Raw genomic sequence first — 16,602 nt, 5'->3', positions numbered from 1 at the left:
TGTTTCCTAACTGAGCTGGATGAGCAATGTGTCTGACAATCTTGTAGTGTCATTGGTGCCATACAGTTTTCAGCCAGCGTATTTAAACAATGTAGAACAGCAGTTAATCAGAGTCAACAGTTCAGAGGCAGAATAAGGCTCTGCAGACATGGTAATTTGGTTTATGAATTGGTTTATAATTAATTGAATTGGTTTATCATTAGTTTATGAACAGAAACACAAAACAGAGGCCATAAATATACCAAGCATTTTAATGTAAAAAGATAAATGGCAAAGATTAACTTGAGGAAAGTGAAAGAGAATTTACTATGAGAGAAAAGAAGCATTTTAATTAGGTAGTAAGCTGTTCCGGCGACATAGCTAACCATAAAGAGAGAGATGCAAATCTCCATACTAAAACACTGGAAAAACTGGAAAATTTTCCAAGTACACTTGGATGTGTACTTACTTATATACTTCAAACCCCCAGATAAAAACAACATGAAGCTGCTATTGAAGCTGCTCATATAAATCCTTCAGATCAGTCCCTCCATTAAAAGTCAAAACAATGCATTGGCTTTTCTTGACCTTAGCTATCTTTCTAACATTGTTAACCTCACAAACCTCAGCAATAAATTAACACATGAGGAATATTCTAGCTATCTGGTGCATATCCTCGATTGAGCTATTCCTGGGTTTTCTTTTGCAGAAACCTAGCTGGTTCATTCAGAAAGAAGCCCTGGAAAGAAACAATATTCATACATTGTAAATGATCAGAGAACCAGGACCTGGGAGCAAAAATAAAGCAAGACAATATGACAAACTAAGCATACTCAGAAAAAGTGAACACTCTCTACCCAGACAGTTCATTGATGGATTAAATAAGCAACTACAGACTTTGCCTAACGAATACCTCTACAGCACTAATCTCTTTTTCTTAGATTCTAGTTTGAAGGAAAAATAACTTGCAGCTTCTTATACACAGGCACTGCTGGCACAGCACCATACTTGCTCAAGACTACAGTGTGCACTCTGACAAATGAAAGATTTTGAGAGTAAGGTTCAGTAGACCACAGGCAAGCAAATGACCGAAGAAGGCCATTCCCAGTGACCATTTAAAACAAGCTAAACATAGGCAGACATCCCTGGTTGATGAAGGCCACTTGGAAAAAGCTGTCAGTCTCAGGAAGTAACATAAACACGGTCAGAAAGGACAGTAACACAGAATCAGTCAAGAACAAACCATACATTTTTGTTTTCCAAAAAGCAGAACAAAAGTCATTATCCTCACTTCGGTAACATGTTCATATCACAGACCATTTTGAGTTTTCTTTACAGTGAGGTTACTGCTATGTGTTTCAGAGTCTAAACACATACACACACACACACACACAAATGGACACCACTTCATCAAGGCAGAGGCAAACTGTACCTCAGGACATCCAAACCATCACTCAGACTTAATCAACCAGGTAGATTTTTGAGCAGGAATATTTCTCTAAGGTTTGCACTAAAATAGGTTTATTACCTTGCAGCATATGTTATGCTGAGTTCATCCAATACATTGCTGAGTTTCACCTGAAGTTCTTTTAGAACAGTGCTAGCTTCAGGATCCAACTGCAAAGAGATAAGTAATGTTAGATTTAACTTACACACAACGTTTTGGGTTTTTCATTACAATTACTGAATTAGGAATTATATGCAATGATACACTGCACTATGGAAAACCAAATGTGGAAACACCTGTTACAACACAGGATTGCTTTAGTAGGCCTAAAAATCCAGTTACCATTTAAAAGAAAATATTTTATTGTAATAGTGAAGAATTACATTGTTAGAAATCAAAACTATGTCATTAAACAACAGCTTTCTATGGGATGGTGCAAACTGTGTTGCCAGTCACAAGAACAGAGTTACTATTATCAGGTAAATGGTATTCACAAGGCATACCAAGAGCAGGACAGAAGATAATTTAGTGTTTGTGTTCATAATACTGCAGATGTTTTAATCTTTTAATTTATTTTTTTTTTCACGTTTCACCACCATCAGTAATTTTGTTGTGATTTGCATGGAATTGCGTCCCATTAATGCAGTGTAAAAGTAGAACAGCCAGCACCGGGAAAGATGGCTTGAAGACTATCCATGCTGCTTCTACTGATATAGTATAGGGGAAGGGGATCTATTGAAATTCAGTACTTCTGTTTCTAAAAGCCATTAAGACATAAATAATTCAAGCACAGAGCAACACATTCTGATGTACGGGGAGAACAGCTCCTGTATCTCTGATGTAATTTTTCTAAACACAGGAAAAAAGAGAATGCAGGGCAGAAATCTTGTTTTACATTTACAGAGATAAGGGTTCATGCATAGATATTTTATCAAAAAGGTACTCTGTTGATATTCATCATTGCTATGCATTCTTTTTCAAATGAGAAAAAAAAAGTCACTTTTTGTCTCCTTGAGCTTTTAGCGTTTAGGAAAAATAGTTACATTCCATTGTGGGATAAGACTGATGATCATTAGGATCAACAGATGAATGTGAATTAGTAGCTGATGTTTCAGGTCTTTCAGCTATCTGCATCACAATGTTAGGGAATGATTTTCAGTGATAATCCTCAAATTCCGGGCTCTGTTCTGCAGTAAGGCCAGATACAAATCTTCTGACAATTTCAAAGGAAACTGCGCATTTAGAATACATAATCAGGTCTGTCTCTCTCTATTTGTGTTTTTGTGTCTTTCAGCTTCATGAGTAGTGTTTAGTGCTTATTCCTCATCTGATGCTTCAGACTACTATTGTGCAGTAGGTCAGCTCCTCTAATCATACTTTAGAGACAAGGGGAAGCTGTGTCACAACACATTGACGTGAGACCACACAGGAATTCTAAGGCAAAGTAAAGAAAAAACAAACTGAAACAACCTCAAAGATCTACTGTCTTCTAATCTTAGTCCATCCTTTCTCTCCTTAGAAGTTATGTGTGGTTTCAAAGCATAGAAAATAAAAGATTTTTATTACAGTTTTGACAAAAACCCGAAAATAGGTGACAAGGAGAATTGTCATACATCCCTTAGAAGATGCTCAGTGATGTGTAGCACTTTTTTAATCTGAGAAGCTCATATTTTAACACTCTGACTACTTATTGGTTTAGTTATTAATTGCTTTGCACTGAGAGTTCTGTTGCTTCTCTACTTCATGTCTTAGTAGTTTCCCTGTCAGACACATTCTGACAGTTCATAGTGATTGTTTTCCTTCATATGACATTAGAGATTAAAAAAAAAGCTAATTTTACTGAAAACTGGTTAACAAAGATAGGCAAAAATTTTACCAGGAAACAGATTTCACTAAGGAATTATACTGTCTCCTTTGGTGGGGTACACACAGAACGCAAACTTAAGACCTCTAGAATATTAACATTTAACAAATACTGAACACACAAGCATTAGCACTGAACACGGTACATATCAGAGAAAGCACAAAAATACCAGGCAGGCAGAAGACTCAAAATTTCTTACCACATCATGCACAAGCTAGAGAGTCATCTTGTTACTGGGACTACAAAGGCCAATGTAGTTACTTTCTATCAGAGGTTGTTGTGATAACAAGAAAACACAATATATTTGCTAAAATCACCGCAATTGGACTTAGTTTGGCCAATATGGGATTAAATACTAATATCAGATTCTGGACACAGCAGATATTATAGAAAGGTGCATGCAAGTGCTAGACATTTTAGAGGGCTTTGTGCTCACAAATTGCATGAACAATTTTGTGTGTGCACAGCTGGAGGCATTTGGCAGGATATCCAGCCTTGTGTATACACATGCTCATGCTTATTAATGCAGTGTCATAGGGAGGAGCAGAATATAAAGAGGTATGCGGGCTGACTATCCAAATGCTAGGCACCTGGTGATGGGACGACTAAGAATATGTTAGCAAGGTTTTAAATGCTACTGTTATTTTTGTTTAATTATTGGAAAATATGGCAATTTGAATGTCTCACCAGGATTAAAATGTGCACTTTTCATTTATTTTACCATGTACCCTGTATGTGTCCCCATGGCAAATCAGAGGGTCCTCAGGCATCAGCCCTTGATTGGCGTCATCCAAATATACCACAGCCATGACCTACTTTTTTTTTTTTTCTGATACAGTACAGCTAGGATGGGAATTATTATGATGGTTCTATAAGTCACTTCCAACCCAAACCATTCTACGTTTCTATGATTCTGTACTATGAAATTCTGTAGGGACTTCACAACTGGTCAAGATGGTTTTAGGATGACCTTGTGCAATGGTGATAAGGTAAGTCAGCTTTTGGTACCTCTGCACATCACACACACAAACTATTGTGGATTATCTTCTGTATATCTTATATTTTATGCATAAATTAATCCACTGATATTTTTAAAGTGTAAAAAAATATGTTCAGCTATGATGCCTTACTTAAAAACCAAAATATTTGAAAAAAAAAAAAAAATCAGTGTTAGTAGGAAGAGTTTCTGTCTCCCTCTTAAATAGTCTAAAAGGGTGTAGTTCTTAACATGACTACACTTTGCAAAACCATCAGTCTTGCAACTGCAAGCTTAAAAATGAATTTACCTGCAGCCTGTGGAGGACCCCACGTCAGAGCAGGCAGATGCCTGAAGGAGGCTGTAACCCCATGGAAAGCCCACACTGGAGCAGGCTCCTGGCAGGAGCTGTGGACCCATGAAGAGAGGAGCCCACACCGCAGCAGGTTTGCTGGCAGGACTTTGTAACCCCATGGGGGACCCATGCTGGAGTAGTCTGTTCCTGAAGGACTGCACCCTCTGGGAGTGCAGATGTGGTTTAATGATAGGGCTAACCTAGCCCTAATGTTACCCTACTGTGCAGTCGACCGGAAGGAAAGGATGAAAGTAAGACAAAAGGCAATGCTGATCAGCATCTGAAAAGATGTCATATAGGGATATACAAATATGAAAATGAAGTATCTGCAGTATTAAGGACTCTTCTTTTTCACCCTGAGTCTCATCTGCTCCATAGAGTTTGATGAAGAAGAAGAAAAAAACCATGCCTGAACAATTTTTCAGGAAAATAAAAGAAAAAAAAGCCCTAAGTAGATCATTGTTGGGGGGGAAAAAGATGAGTGCCATTAATGTGCCATATCTAAGAATCTAAAGGGAGAAAAGGCCATTTGTCCCTTAGCTTCTTGGGTTCCATTTACACTTCACACCATGTGTGGGCTAGTCTTAAAATATACTGCTAGGTTGCTCAGGTGTCAAAATTTGGATTTTTTTTTAAAGAGCAAACTTATTTTGCTAGTGCAAATATTATTAACCTGTCAATGTGTAAATCATACTTTTTTAACAATTCTTAATTTGCTTGGCTTTCTTACATTCATAAATATTTTTGTTATTTTACCATCTTCTTAAATGAGTTAATTTTTACCCATAAGAGAACATACTCAGATTTGTTGGCACACTTCGTAAGATCTGTTAATGATGGATTATTAAATAGATAATTAGAAGTTTGACTTTTTTTTCTGAATGCTAAACAAAAGCAGAGAATACTTTTGCTGAACAGATAACAAAATAAGAAATATTTGAACATCATTGTTTCCAAATGCTGCCTAAAACTGTGAATTTTTTTTATACATACAAGCCTTGGAAAAGAGTTAAAGATCTGATGAACTTGGCTGCTTTCAACACAATGTGTTAGATTGAGCTATTCCATGCCGTAATTTAATGTCTGCTAGCACAGACATAATCTTGTTAACTGCAAATTTGGTAGTGTTTCTATAGGAAACTACAGCAAATTACTTTTGCATGAGTTAAAGGGAATCTCTTTAATTGGAATTCCATTTATGCATGATTTCACAGGTCTAATTGCTTATAGATTCCTAAAGGCACAATCTGGTTACTTCTGTTCAGAAAATAGTTTAACATATTATATGTACATCTAGGGAAGATACAAGTATTTATCAGATCTGTCACTTTAATGGTTCTTTTTCACTCTAATAGGCATCATAACTCCTCCACCCCCACCTGAATATCTAGGTACAGTGAATCCCATTTTAAGATGTTTGGTTGCCACTGCTACAAATAGTTAGGCCTCTGACTTAATAGATTTAAAGATGGACACTTCAGAACTATTCTGCTTAAGTCTGGGCCTCTATCATCCCATCAAAGTCTTTAGGACCACATACAGACTCCTACAGGAATTCCTAAGCATTACATGTACTGTTGGAACTGGACTTACTGATGATTGCAGTCCTGCAAACGTAACACTCTTGTACACCTTTTTTTTTTATCCTAATTGCTTTAACTCATTTCTGCCATGTTCTGCCATCTGGTGAAAAGCAACACAAGCATTAACTTTTTTCTTTCCCTTTTATCAGCTTCCAACTTGTCAGATACGAAAAAATGATTTAGTGCAAATGTATGCACTCCTTTTGGACAAAACAAACAGGAGCTAAACCAAAGCTCTACATTATTATAGTATTTCACAATTATTTTGACCTTGATTTTTTTAAAAAAAAGATCACAGGATTCTACAGCTTGAAAAGATGTTCATTTCTTCATTAGCTTTCAAAACAGTCAAAGTCTCCAATCAGCAAAGTATTGAAGCCCATGTTTATGCCCTTTTACTGTTGACCGGACTTCGGGCACTTTTAAGTCTTCTGAAATATGAAGGGAGATAAAGCTAAGCATGTTCTGGATTCTTGGCAAAGTGGTACCAAATCTTGAATACAAGCAGGCCCTCAGATACTGAAAAGTGCACTTAAAAATGTTTTGTACATTTTTTTTAGAAATTCTGAAAGACTTTACACTATTTGCCTAGTAAAACTTTTCAATTTAGAGTGTCAACTAAATGCCCAAGCATAGCTCTTTTTGATTTTAAGTCATAGGGAATTACACGAATGCATCAATGGAAATTAGTAGGAAATGTGACTGTTCTTAACCTGAGAAAACATAGTCAGGAATAATAAAAGATGCTTACTATCACAAACCTCATAAGAGAATCTCTCTCCTTCTTTCTTCTGCTCAGTGGATTGCGAGTCAAAGGCATTAGACAAAGACATGACACATTACAGACAAAGCACAAAGCACATATTCCACAAAATCTTCAGGTACAGGCAAAATGTACCAATACATAAAAAAGCAAAGTATAGCCCAATACAAACATTAAAATAAAGCTGGCACTACAGATTACAACACAAAACACTCAGTGCTGGTTGAACTTTACAGATCATTAGCATGTTTTTGTGAAAGTGTTAGGTCTTTCTAGCATTGTCAGGGCATTAATTTGTTCTTGTAGACTCTCTTTTAAAAACATTTTTATATTCTTCACAAGCAATAGTAAAAGCTGTGACCAGGTTGAAAACATGATGCTAATGATCTCTAAGGAATTTTGAATTAATCAGGAAACAAATATGACTCACCTCCTTTCCTCCCATGGACTCAAACATTTTCTCAAGCTGGACTCTTAATTGTTGAATGTTGTTCATCAAGATACAGGGCTACAAAGAGAGTACCAAAGGTGAGAATCTGCTTGTAATTTCCCTTTTATGTATGAATATGTGTATTCACAGCCTCTGGGCTGAAGATCAGTTCTTCAGCAGCCCTACATTCATGTAATTGTGGTTTTTAGAGGAGGATCTCGGGTTCCTGATCACTGCTGCTTCCACTTCCTTTTTTATTTCACATTTTTCTTTGCCAGGTCAGCAAACCCACTCAGCCAGAGACTGCCCATTACGCTCTTAAGACAATGCTGTCCCATAGGAAACCGAATACCTTTTCCCAGGCAGCTGGGCAGTTTTCAGATCCCAGTATTTCATGTCCTGAAACTTATATCCCATGTAGTTGCTAGTCATACTTAAAGAAATTACATCTGGTGGATTAATGCAAGTGGTACATTGTCATCTCTTTGAGAGCAGACACAATAATGACCAAAGTACTTTGGGAGTGAAAATAGATTGAGGGAAACGGAATGCCAGATTGCTCTCTAGACCCATCTTTGCAGAAAACTATGACGGCACTTTAACCCAGATAATGGCTGATGTTAAGTATTTGAATAAATCAACAGGCAATTCTGTTAATAACAGAATAATATTTCAGACAGGTATATTTTGCATTGCTTGAAAAGTTGGTGAATGAATTGGGCAATGGAATTTTGTAAATATATTATTTTAGTCTAAAAATATTACTGTTTAAGCTGATTTCTTTAAGGCAGAACGCAGAGCCACAGTGTAAAAAATAGCAATTGCTGGATAAATATAAGTTAAAAAGTAAAACACAGATAAAATTAAGCAGCTTATTACAGAATTACAGAAGAAAGGATCTATTACTAGAATTTTGTGTACTCAGATGACATTATTGCCAGTTTGGTATGATGCGGGGGAACCAATAAGACAATACTTGCTAAAAGAGTTCTGGTTGGCCAAGGTCAGTGTGTTCTAGTGCATGATTGGATTAATTTCGACATTGAGGTAATGCATTTCAATAAAACACATATACCTTTTTTTTTGGACAACAAGAAGGTGATGGAATGATTACAGTGATTGATACTCATTTGTGCCTTTCTAGTTAACAGCATGTTCCAATGTAGTCCTGAAACACAGGAGGGTTAGATTTGGTATTCAAAAGATCAATAATATAATTTAGCTTTAATTAGTTCTACATTACTCTCAAAGGAATTTGGTGTCAGAGTCCTTCTTAACTGGAAGGAAAAAAAAAAAAAAAGAAATTTCATCTAACTACTTGATCCTTATATTACTGCTTCCCAGTAAAGCATGCTGTTTAGCATTCTGCAAAAGACAGCAGGCTGTGTGTAATGGCTGAAATATCACCTCTCTTCCTGTCTCCTGAAAAATCCATAAACCCCACTACTTCTATTTATCTACCTTCTATTAATTTTTGATCACTAAGACTGTGTCCTCCTCTCCTATGCTATCTCCTCTCTTCTGATATATTAATTATTCTGGAAATTATCTGCAATATCACAAATCAATGATTATGATTTCTGATTGGGGAATAAGTAGCTGAATAAAATGTCTTTGTTCTTTTGTTCAAACCAAGTGCAAATGCTTTTGGCAATATACTGAAGCTATGAGATAAATACTTCATCCTGAGGCAGTTTTCAAAGTTTCCTTTGAGACAAGCTAAGGTTGCTCTTTCAGAGCAACCTCCTTGGCTCAATGGAGAAATTTCTATTGCTCTCAGTAAATAACAGAACCAGAGCTTAAAAACATTCTCATCTTATTATTTCATTATCATCTTGTCCTTCAGAATACTCTTTGCAGCAGTTTACAGGAATCAGCCAGCCAGATGAAACACGTAAAAGTGAGTGGCAAGTACAATACATAAAACCAGACTTGTTTGTAAACTCTGACAGGAGGTGGAAGATAAGAGGATGTTTTTATATTAGATACATATCTTTATCAAAAGCATCTTTGGCATGCTTTTATTTGAATAGTTTATGTGCACATTTTATAGTGTTTAATAAAAATAGTAGAAGTATTGACTTGAAAAAGAATGCAAAAATCTAATTATAAGAAGTATTTGTTTTAATCTCTTTGATCAACTCTAATGCAGAGATGACCTTTTAATACATTTAAGATCATCAGATCAAATGGTCTTTTATTAAGATAAAAGTATGTGTTTCAAAAAGGTAGCTTCTGTTAAAAATAAATTATGCCCCTCAAAGGCATTTGATATAATACTTTATATCATAATGTCATTAATTCCACCTAAAGTTTTAGTAAAGACTGCCATACCACGGTGACTTCAGAAATCAACTGCTCCAACAACTAAAAAAAAATCATATTGGACAGGTCAAAAGACTACACAAACAGTTTGACTTGATGAGTCAGCATTATGTATTAAAACTCATTTCTTCTAGAAAGCAGTAAGTTTTATTTAATATTAGCATTAAATTGAAAGAAATTGAAAAACATAGCTACAAAATGTATTTCTTTTTTACATTAAATTTTTAGAATAGTTCTGGCTTATATTGGGTCAAATAGAGAGATTATTTTAGATTAAGCTTGGTTTGGACTGATTAACATTAAAAGTAGAAGACTTGTAATGCATTCACTCCTCCCTCCTGGGGAGAGAGTGGGTTGTATTCTTTTTAGCTCTGTATTTGCCCTGGAGAGGAGAGAGGCAAGGAATATGTAGAAGGTTTATCTGTAAAGGTAAAAATGCCTTAGGATTTACATCCTGCTAGATTATGAGGAAAAAAAAAACACTGGCAATAGGGTGTGCCGTTCTATCATATATCAGCTGGTATCCAATGGCAAGACATGTGGAAATGGCTTAAAGCTGCACCAGGGGAGGTTCAGGCTTGACATTAGGAAGCACTTCTTTACCCAGAGTGTAGTCAAACACTGGAACAGGCTTACTAGAGACGTGGTTGAGGTCCCAAGCCTGTCAGTATTTAAGAGGCATTTGGATAATGCCCTTAACATGCTTTAACTTTTGGTCAGCCCTGAATGGGCCAGGCACTTGCACTAGATGATCATTGTAGGTCCCTTCCAACTGAAATAATCTAATCTATTCTATTCTGTTCTATAACTGGCTTGTTTCCTAGTGTTTCTGCAGCTGTAAGACTGATTCTCGTTACACAATGATTGCCAAACTTGGCCTAGTGCTTTTACTCTTTTCAGATGCTGAAAAGATTTAGTACTGCCAGAAGAAAATGAGTGGATATCTGCTAAAGTGAGTCTTTTCAATGTGTTTACTGCAAAAGGCTTCAAGGTTGAAAAATATCTGAAGTGGAAAGTCAAATCTGAGACATGACAGTTCTATATAAATAAAAGTCACTCCTCTGCAAAAAAAGCTTGTATATAAAACTTCTACTTAATAATAAAGCTTTGAGTTTGGTATTTTTACTTACTAATTCTATTTTAGATAAAATTGTGTAAAAGGAACAGAATGGTGTAAGTCTCTCCTAGCAAATATATCTGTGGCTGAAAAATTAGTGAAGTTAGACTTTTGTAATGTTGCTTATAATAAGAACCACCAATAATTTATATTTAGCTGCAATAGATGTCTTTCAGAATTCTATTATTGTATGTATGTTGGTGACCTCTAGATTATGACACTGTCTCACATGACAGAGAGCACTGGTAAGAATGAGTGCGTCCTCAAGCCATGCACAGGGATATGACAAATACAGCTGAGATCTGTGTATGAGCTAAATAAGGGCTGTACATTCAAAGGTGAACAGTATGAGGATGGTGCTGCAGTTATTTCTCTAGTTGTAGATTGATACATCTGTACAACATACTACTAAACATTGCAGATATAGCACTAAATGTCAGTTGCTTCAGGACTACTAGCTTTGACTGAATATCAATGATACAAAAAAAGTCAATTTACAATAACAATTTTCTTTGGTCATGTTAAGCTACTGATAATGTCTTGATTTGCTTAACCAGATCTTTAATGTTTATATCTCATTTATTTCCGAGTTCATAGCAATCTGGTCCTTCATTAGGGAATACCTTGGAAGCAGTGAGACAACAAAATAACACATTATTTTTTTTCTCACTGCTGCTCAGAGAGTGAGTGGTAGTAGCATAAAAGTCTGTGCACAGTCCCTGCACAGGGAACAATGACCCTATAAATGATCTCATAAATGATCTCTAGTGAATAAGTTAATAAAGAGAACCAAGCCAATGCAAAATGAAAACTCAAACAAAAATATCTTCTGTTTGGAGAAAAAGATTAAGGTATCTTCACCATATTCACCATTGTACAAGCATGTTATACAGACAGCATTTCTGTCCATCTTGTAATTTTTTTTTCTGTTTTAATACTGAAATTATTTACCAGGATTCTTAACTAATCCCACCTATTCCAGCTTTTACACAGCAATGTAAGCAGCTGTGAAAACATGCTGACCTTATTAAAGAATAAAACAAACCAAAATTCTCTTCCTCTAATGATACTTTTTTGCATATACAGAAGTGACTACATTTTCAAAAAGTACAGTAAGTCACTTAAATTTAATTTCTGAGGCAGAAACAAAATACATCTTTTTACTCACCACATTTTCTTTATCACAATACGAGCTGAAGTAATTTGAAATAATTGCAGCATACTGAAGAAGCACTTTGTTGATAGTCTAGGAGAGGAGAAGAATCTTTTAAATGGTAAATTTCAGCATACAAAACAAAAATAATGAAAAAAAAACACAAAAAAAGGAGTTGTATATAAATTACAGATTGTACAGGTGCTTACACATGTAGCATAGAGTATTTTTTTAGATACAACGTAAACAATCCTGTGAGAAGATTTTCAAATCCCTGCACAACAGATGGTGGGTTGTTCTTAATGGAGTGTAATCTTCAATAGCAGAGATACTTTTAATTTTAGTCATACTGGTTTTGAGAAGCCATGAGAGCTCTACTCTTTGCAATGTGCAACATACTTAATGGAACAGCAACAAGCTCAAAAAATCCCCTAGGGTGACAATGCATAGATTAAAAATATAATGGAAAAATAAGACCAAGGGAGCATTGTTCAAAGCCTGGCAATATGAGCTTACCTTACAATAATCATGTAAATACGAACTTTGTTTGCAAACAGAAAACTGTTGCAATGGAAGAACAGGAAGAAATGTAAGTGTAAACTCTTTAAAAGCCATCAGGACTATAATGGAAACCTAAAGTTTCTGAGGAAATATTAAAATCCAAATAGAGATCTGGCCTAACAAAGCTGACATTATCAAACAGCAGATGAATAAGAACTACCGCCTCAGGGCTTCAACCAACAGTATTTTATTGCCATTCCTTGAATTTTTCCCTTTGCTTGCACTAACTAATTAGATAATTGCATTTCACGGAATTGCTGCATTAACGAAATTGTAATCAGTGCTTAACGAGAAGAATAATTGATTGTATAACAAATGTAAATATGAAATCTCAGAGAGGATAAAACTTCTCAAACTGTTAAACGATTTTGACAAAGTAGATGAAAAACAGTCTTAAGCCACAGACAGCATGTCCTTCCAAGGATCCCAGTCAGAGATAGAAGAGATTGACTCTAAACAACATTGGAATTACTTAGCTTTTAAGTACATGGCAACACAATGCTGAAGCTTAGTTGAGATGCACTGAGTTTAATTTACCTTTGCAAATCTTCTCATTAAATGAGAGAGTGCTTCTGGATTAGGACACTCCAGTTTCCTAATAATCTCAAAGCTTTGATTCAGCTGTGTGAAGACATCAACCACAGAACAAGAGAAGAGGGCATGATCTGATGTTTGTTGAAACTAGAGAGAAACAACCAAATGAGTTAATACCTGTCTAGAGACCAAAACTGTATTAACTGATTTTCTTACATTTGAGATTCTTCCCAGAGTCATAAAAAGTAACAAATAAAAATAAATTTAAAACAAAAATCTTATTGATAATATTGAGAAATGTGGCTTTTCACATTTTTATTACTTTCAAGTATCTTAAAAATAAAAACCAGAATTCCCTTTCATGACATTAGTGTCACGTCAGAGTTTAGCGAAACCATGGACTGAAGTCTATGGGGAATTTAGGCAGATGAAATTGGAGCAGGAAATTTGTCCACAGGTTTATCTTCCAAGAACCGTGACGGATTGTGTATCTTGTGAGGTCTAATAAGGATACTGTGGGACCAAATGTACTTCTCCACAGTAGTAAATAACTCTCTTAATACTTTCTTTAAAAATTAAAGGCTCACCCCATCTTTTTTGTCCCTTTCTAGTGCTCCATTAAGAAATTCCATTGAGACATCTTCATTTTCATCCAGCCACTGAATGACAAAGGGTTCAAACCACCTGAAAATTAAAAACAATTTTTTAAAGTAAGCACATTTCATGAAGATCCAGAAAGAATCTTTATGCCATACCATCCAGCAGTTTGGCATCTTGTGTCTTCGCATTTGTTCTAGTTGCTAAAAAGTCTATAAATCTAGATTTATTTTTTTTATCACCAAAGACACTGTGGCTACTAAAAGGTCTTTGAGGCTTCAGTTTCACAGTACTTTAACTGGTCTACCCCAGTGATGTAAAATTAGCAGTAGTCATCAAAGAAATGTGTCCATGTTTTGCAGGGTATCATATTCTGCACTTTTTCTTTTCTATGTTAAAATGTGTATTTTATCAATATTGGTTCTTTCTTAACATTTTTTTATTTATTTATATGTGAAATAATTTGGAGAAAACTTTGCTTTAATAAAACATCAGTTGTGTTTTATTGCTCTTCAGTTTATTTTAAACAGATTTAAAGCAATAACAGGGCCCCAAACCATCTCGGCAAATCAGCAGACTTGCAGAAGATTAAGGAATGTGATTAAGGATAGCTCATATAAAAGGACAGGATTGAATCTATCAATTGCAGAAGGAAAGCCGAAAATGAAAACATCTGAATATTAACCCAATGCAGTAAGAATAATTTCAGCAGTATATCCCACTAGCAATATATCTTTGTACAAATGTGGGTACAAAACAAATGTAGGGGTCTATAAGGAATACCACTGCAGTTCCCACATTTCATACCATCCTCAGGCATTTTCTGACCAAAATATTTTGCCATCTATGAAGAGCTGCAGTTAACAGTTAGAGAAAGAGTCTTATGGAATAGCTAATAGCACTTTAAAAACCTGGACTATTTCATTTGATAAAATGAAGAATTAAAGAGGAGGAAGTGCAAAAAGCAGAGCAGAGCTACGCACCTTCAGATCTTGCACAAACTTAAGCATAAATATTTGACCAAAATAAACCTTGCACCAGGCCCAGACTCATGGGAGACTTCCCTATACACTACTTACAAAGAGTATTCAGGCACTGCATCCTTGAAAGCAGAGAGTTCTCGCACATATTCATTATAAAACCATTTCACTTTGAAGTGCAAATTCATATAATCTGTGCTTTTGCATAACCGCTGCTTTTCATGTTCTGTAATAGAATGAATTGAAATAAAAGCATTTAATAGCATTCTAACAGTAAATAACCTTGTTGTGCCTCCATGCAGTAGTGACATAATAATACAGTACTTGCATTTTAAAGCAAAATTGGTTTGATTTTTTTAAAAGTAGTAGTACGCACAGTTTCAATCTTCAGATTCTAAGTACCCTCAGGAAAAAAAAAAACAAAACAAAATCCAGACCACAAGTTAGGCTTTTCAATTATCTTCACTGCAGTGAGGAAAACTCGTGAACTTGCTGACTTCCTGTTCTTTAGATGCTTCTTTGCTTGTTATAACATGGTAAAGAAACTATGTCACATGTCATGTTAGAAAAGACAACTACAGCTGTATGGTAGCTAAATGAAGAAACAACTATAAATGCTAGTCCTATATGCATCTGTGAAACCTGCATTAGTAAAAGGGCTGCATTTACTCTGTATAGGTATGAAAAAGAAAGATTACAATTTCGCAGCTCTACAGCATCTGACTTATACATGGCACAAGAAGAAAAGCTGTTTTAATAAAGTGTTTCTGAAGTTTTTCAAATGGGGTTCTGCACCTTCTCAGTGCTCTCCTGTTTTCAACATAATGGATAGGCAGATGATCATGGACGGTAGGAGTCAGGGAGCCACCTGTAACCACCTATTCTGTCTGATTTAACTGCTTTGGAACTAATGGCCATCTTTCTTCCAGGATTATGATCCTTGTTTTAGCTTATCCATAGCGCTCTGCAGTCTTTCCCATCCAGCCACTTCAGACCCTGGACAACTCCCTCCTTTCATTCCACCCGCTAACGGCCGCTTTTTATCCTCGCTCAAATCTTTCATTTCCTTCTCCCACAGCAGGAAACCATGGATCCACAAATCTTGGGCAGAGGAATGTTTCCTTCACTTACAGCTCATAGCCTCCTAAAACCTCCACAGATCTCATCTGTTTAAGCTGTCATCTCACATGCACATTCTTCCTTAAGCAAAAGACTGATATCTTTTCCGAGCCCCCTTAAAAAGTGATCTAATACAGATGTTTGGCAGGAATGACGTTCTTGTGTAAATAGTAGGTATTAAGAACTCACCTCTTCCAAACTTTGTTTTTGCTTCTCACTTCTGCTTGCATCATAATGTTACACAAAGTTTTCATATATATTCGGATGTGACCCTGATTTTATATAACAGCAGGAGCATCTCATCCTCTGTCATACACACACCTGAATACCACTGAGTTCTCTGTCAGTGCAAATGCACTGTGAAATACACATTCTATGTTTTTCAGATCTGCCTAGGTAAAATAACAATAAATTTTAAATTTTATTATTATGCCAAATAAGCACTTGAAATTATATCACCGTGCCATTCAACAAATAACTGTTTCAGAAGCATATTATTATGCAGTGAATTACTAAGTTTTATGAGAACCAGCTTATGAAGTGCCCCTGTGAGCTATTACTGCCTTTTTAGCATTGTGTTAGCATTTTTACCTTCGGTGACATTTTATCACACTCCAGAAAAATCAGTAAATCAGTTTCTGTCTAAACATTGCATTCATTCACACCTCATTACTACTTGAGAATACCACAAATTGTCCCTAACATAATATCATTAGCTACTAGCCTTTAACAGATCCTCAGAGAGAAAGATGTATGCCTACTCTCACGGTTCTTACTTTCTACACACCTAAGGAATCTTATTTTTATATTCTGCTAGGG

General features: G+C 35.7%; 1 protein-coding gene across 3 annotated transcripts in view; it reads right to left on the bottom strand.

Moving 5' to 3' along the window:
* Nucleotides 1-16,602, bottom strand: part of UNC13C (unc-13 homolog C) — a 160,447-nt gene that overhangs the window by 27,220 nt on the left and 116,625 nt on the right. For 2 of the 3 annotated variants that reach the window (XM_086757419.1, XM_086757418.1), the window contains 6 exons: nucleotides 14,764-14,890; nucleotides 13,675-13,771; nucleotides 13,091-13,234; nucleotides 12,008-12,085; nucleotides 7,398-7,475; nucleotides 1,508-1,596 (listed from right to left, as the gene is read on the bottom strand). In XM_086757419.1, coding sequence (XP_086613545.1) covers nucleotides 1,508-1,596; nucleotides 7,398-7,475; nucleotides 12,008-12,085; nucleotides 13,091-13,234; nucleotides 13,675-13,771; nucleotides 14,764-14,890 — 613 coding nt within the window. Of the gene's footprint in view, nucleotides 1-1,507; nucleotides 1,597-6,965; nucleotides 6,996-7,397; nucleotides 7,476-12,007; nucleotides 12,086-13,090; nucleotides 13,235-13,674; nucleotides 13,772-14,763; nucleotides 14,891-16,602 lie in introns of all 3 variants that reach the window. The other variant, XM_086757417.1, reaches the window with a different exon arrangement.

Source organism: Chlamydotis macqueenii, chromosome 12 (genome assembly GCF_036417535.1).
Source record: "Chlamydotis macqueenii isolate bChlMac1 chromosome 12, bChlMac1.mat, whole genome shotgun sequence".
NCBI lineage: Eukaryota > Metazoa > Chordata > Aves > Otidiformes > Otididae > Chlamydotis > Chlamydotis macqueenii.
Note: the sequence above shows the minus strand (reverse complement) of the source record. Positions and strands in the feature narration are given on the sequence as shown.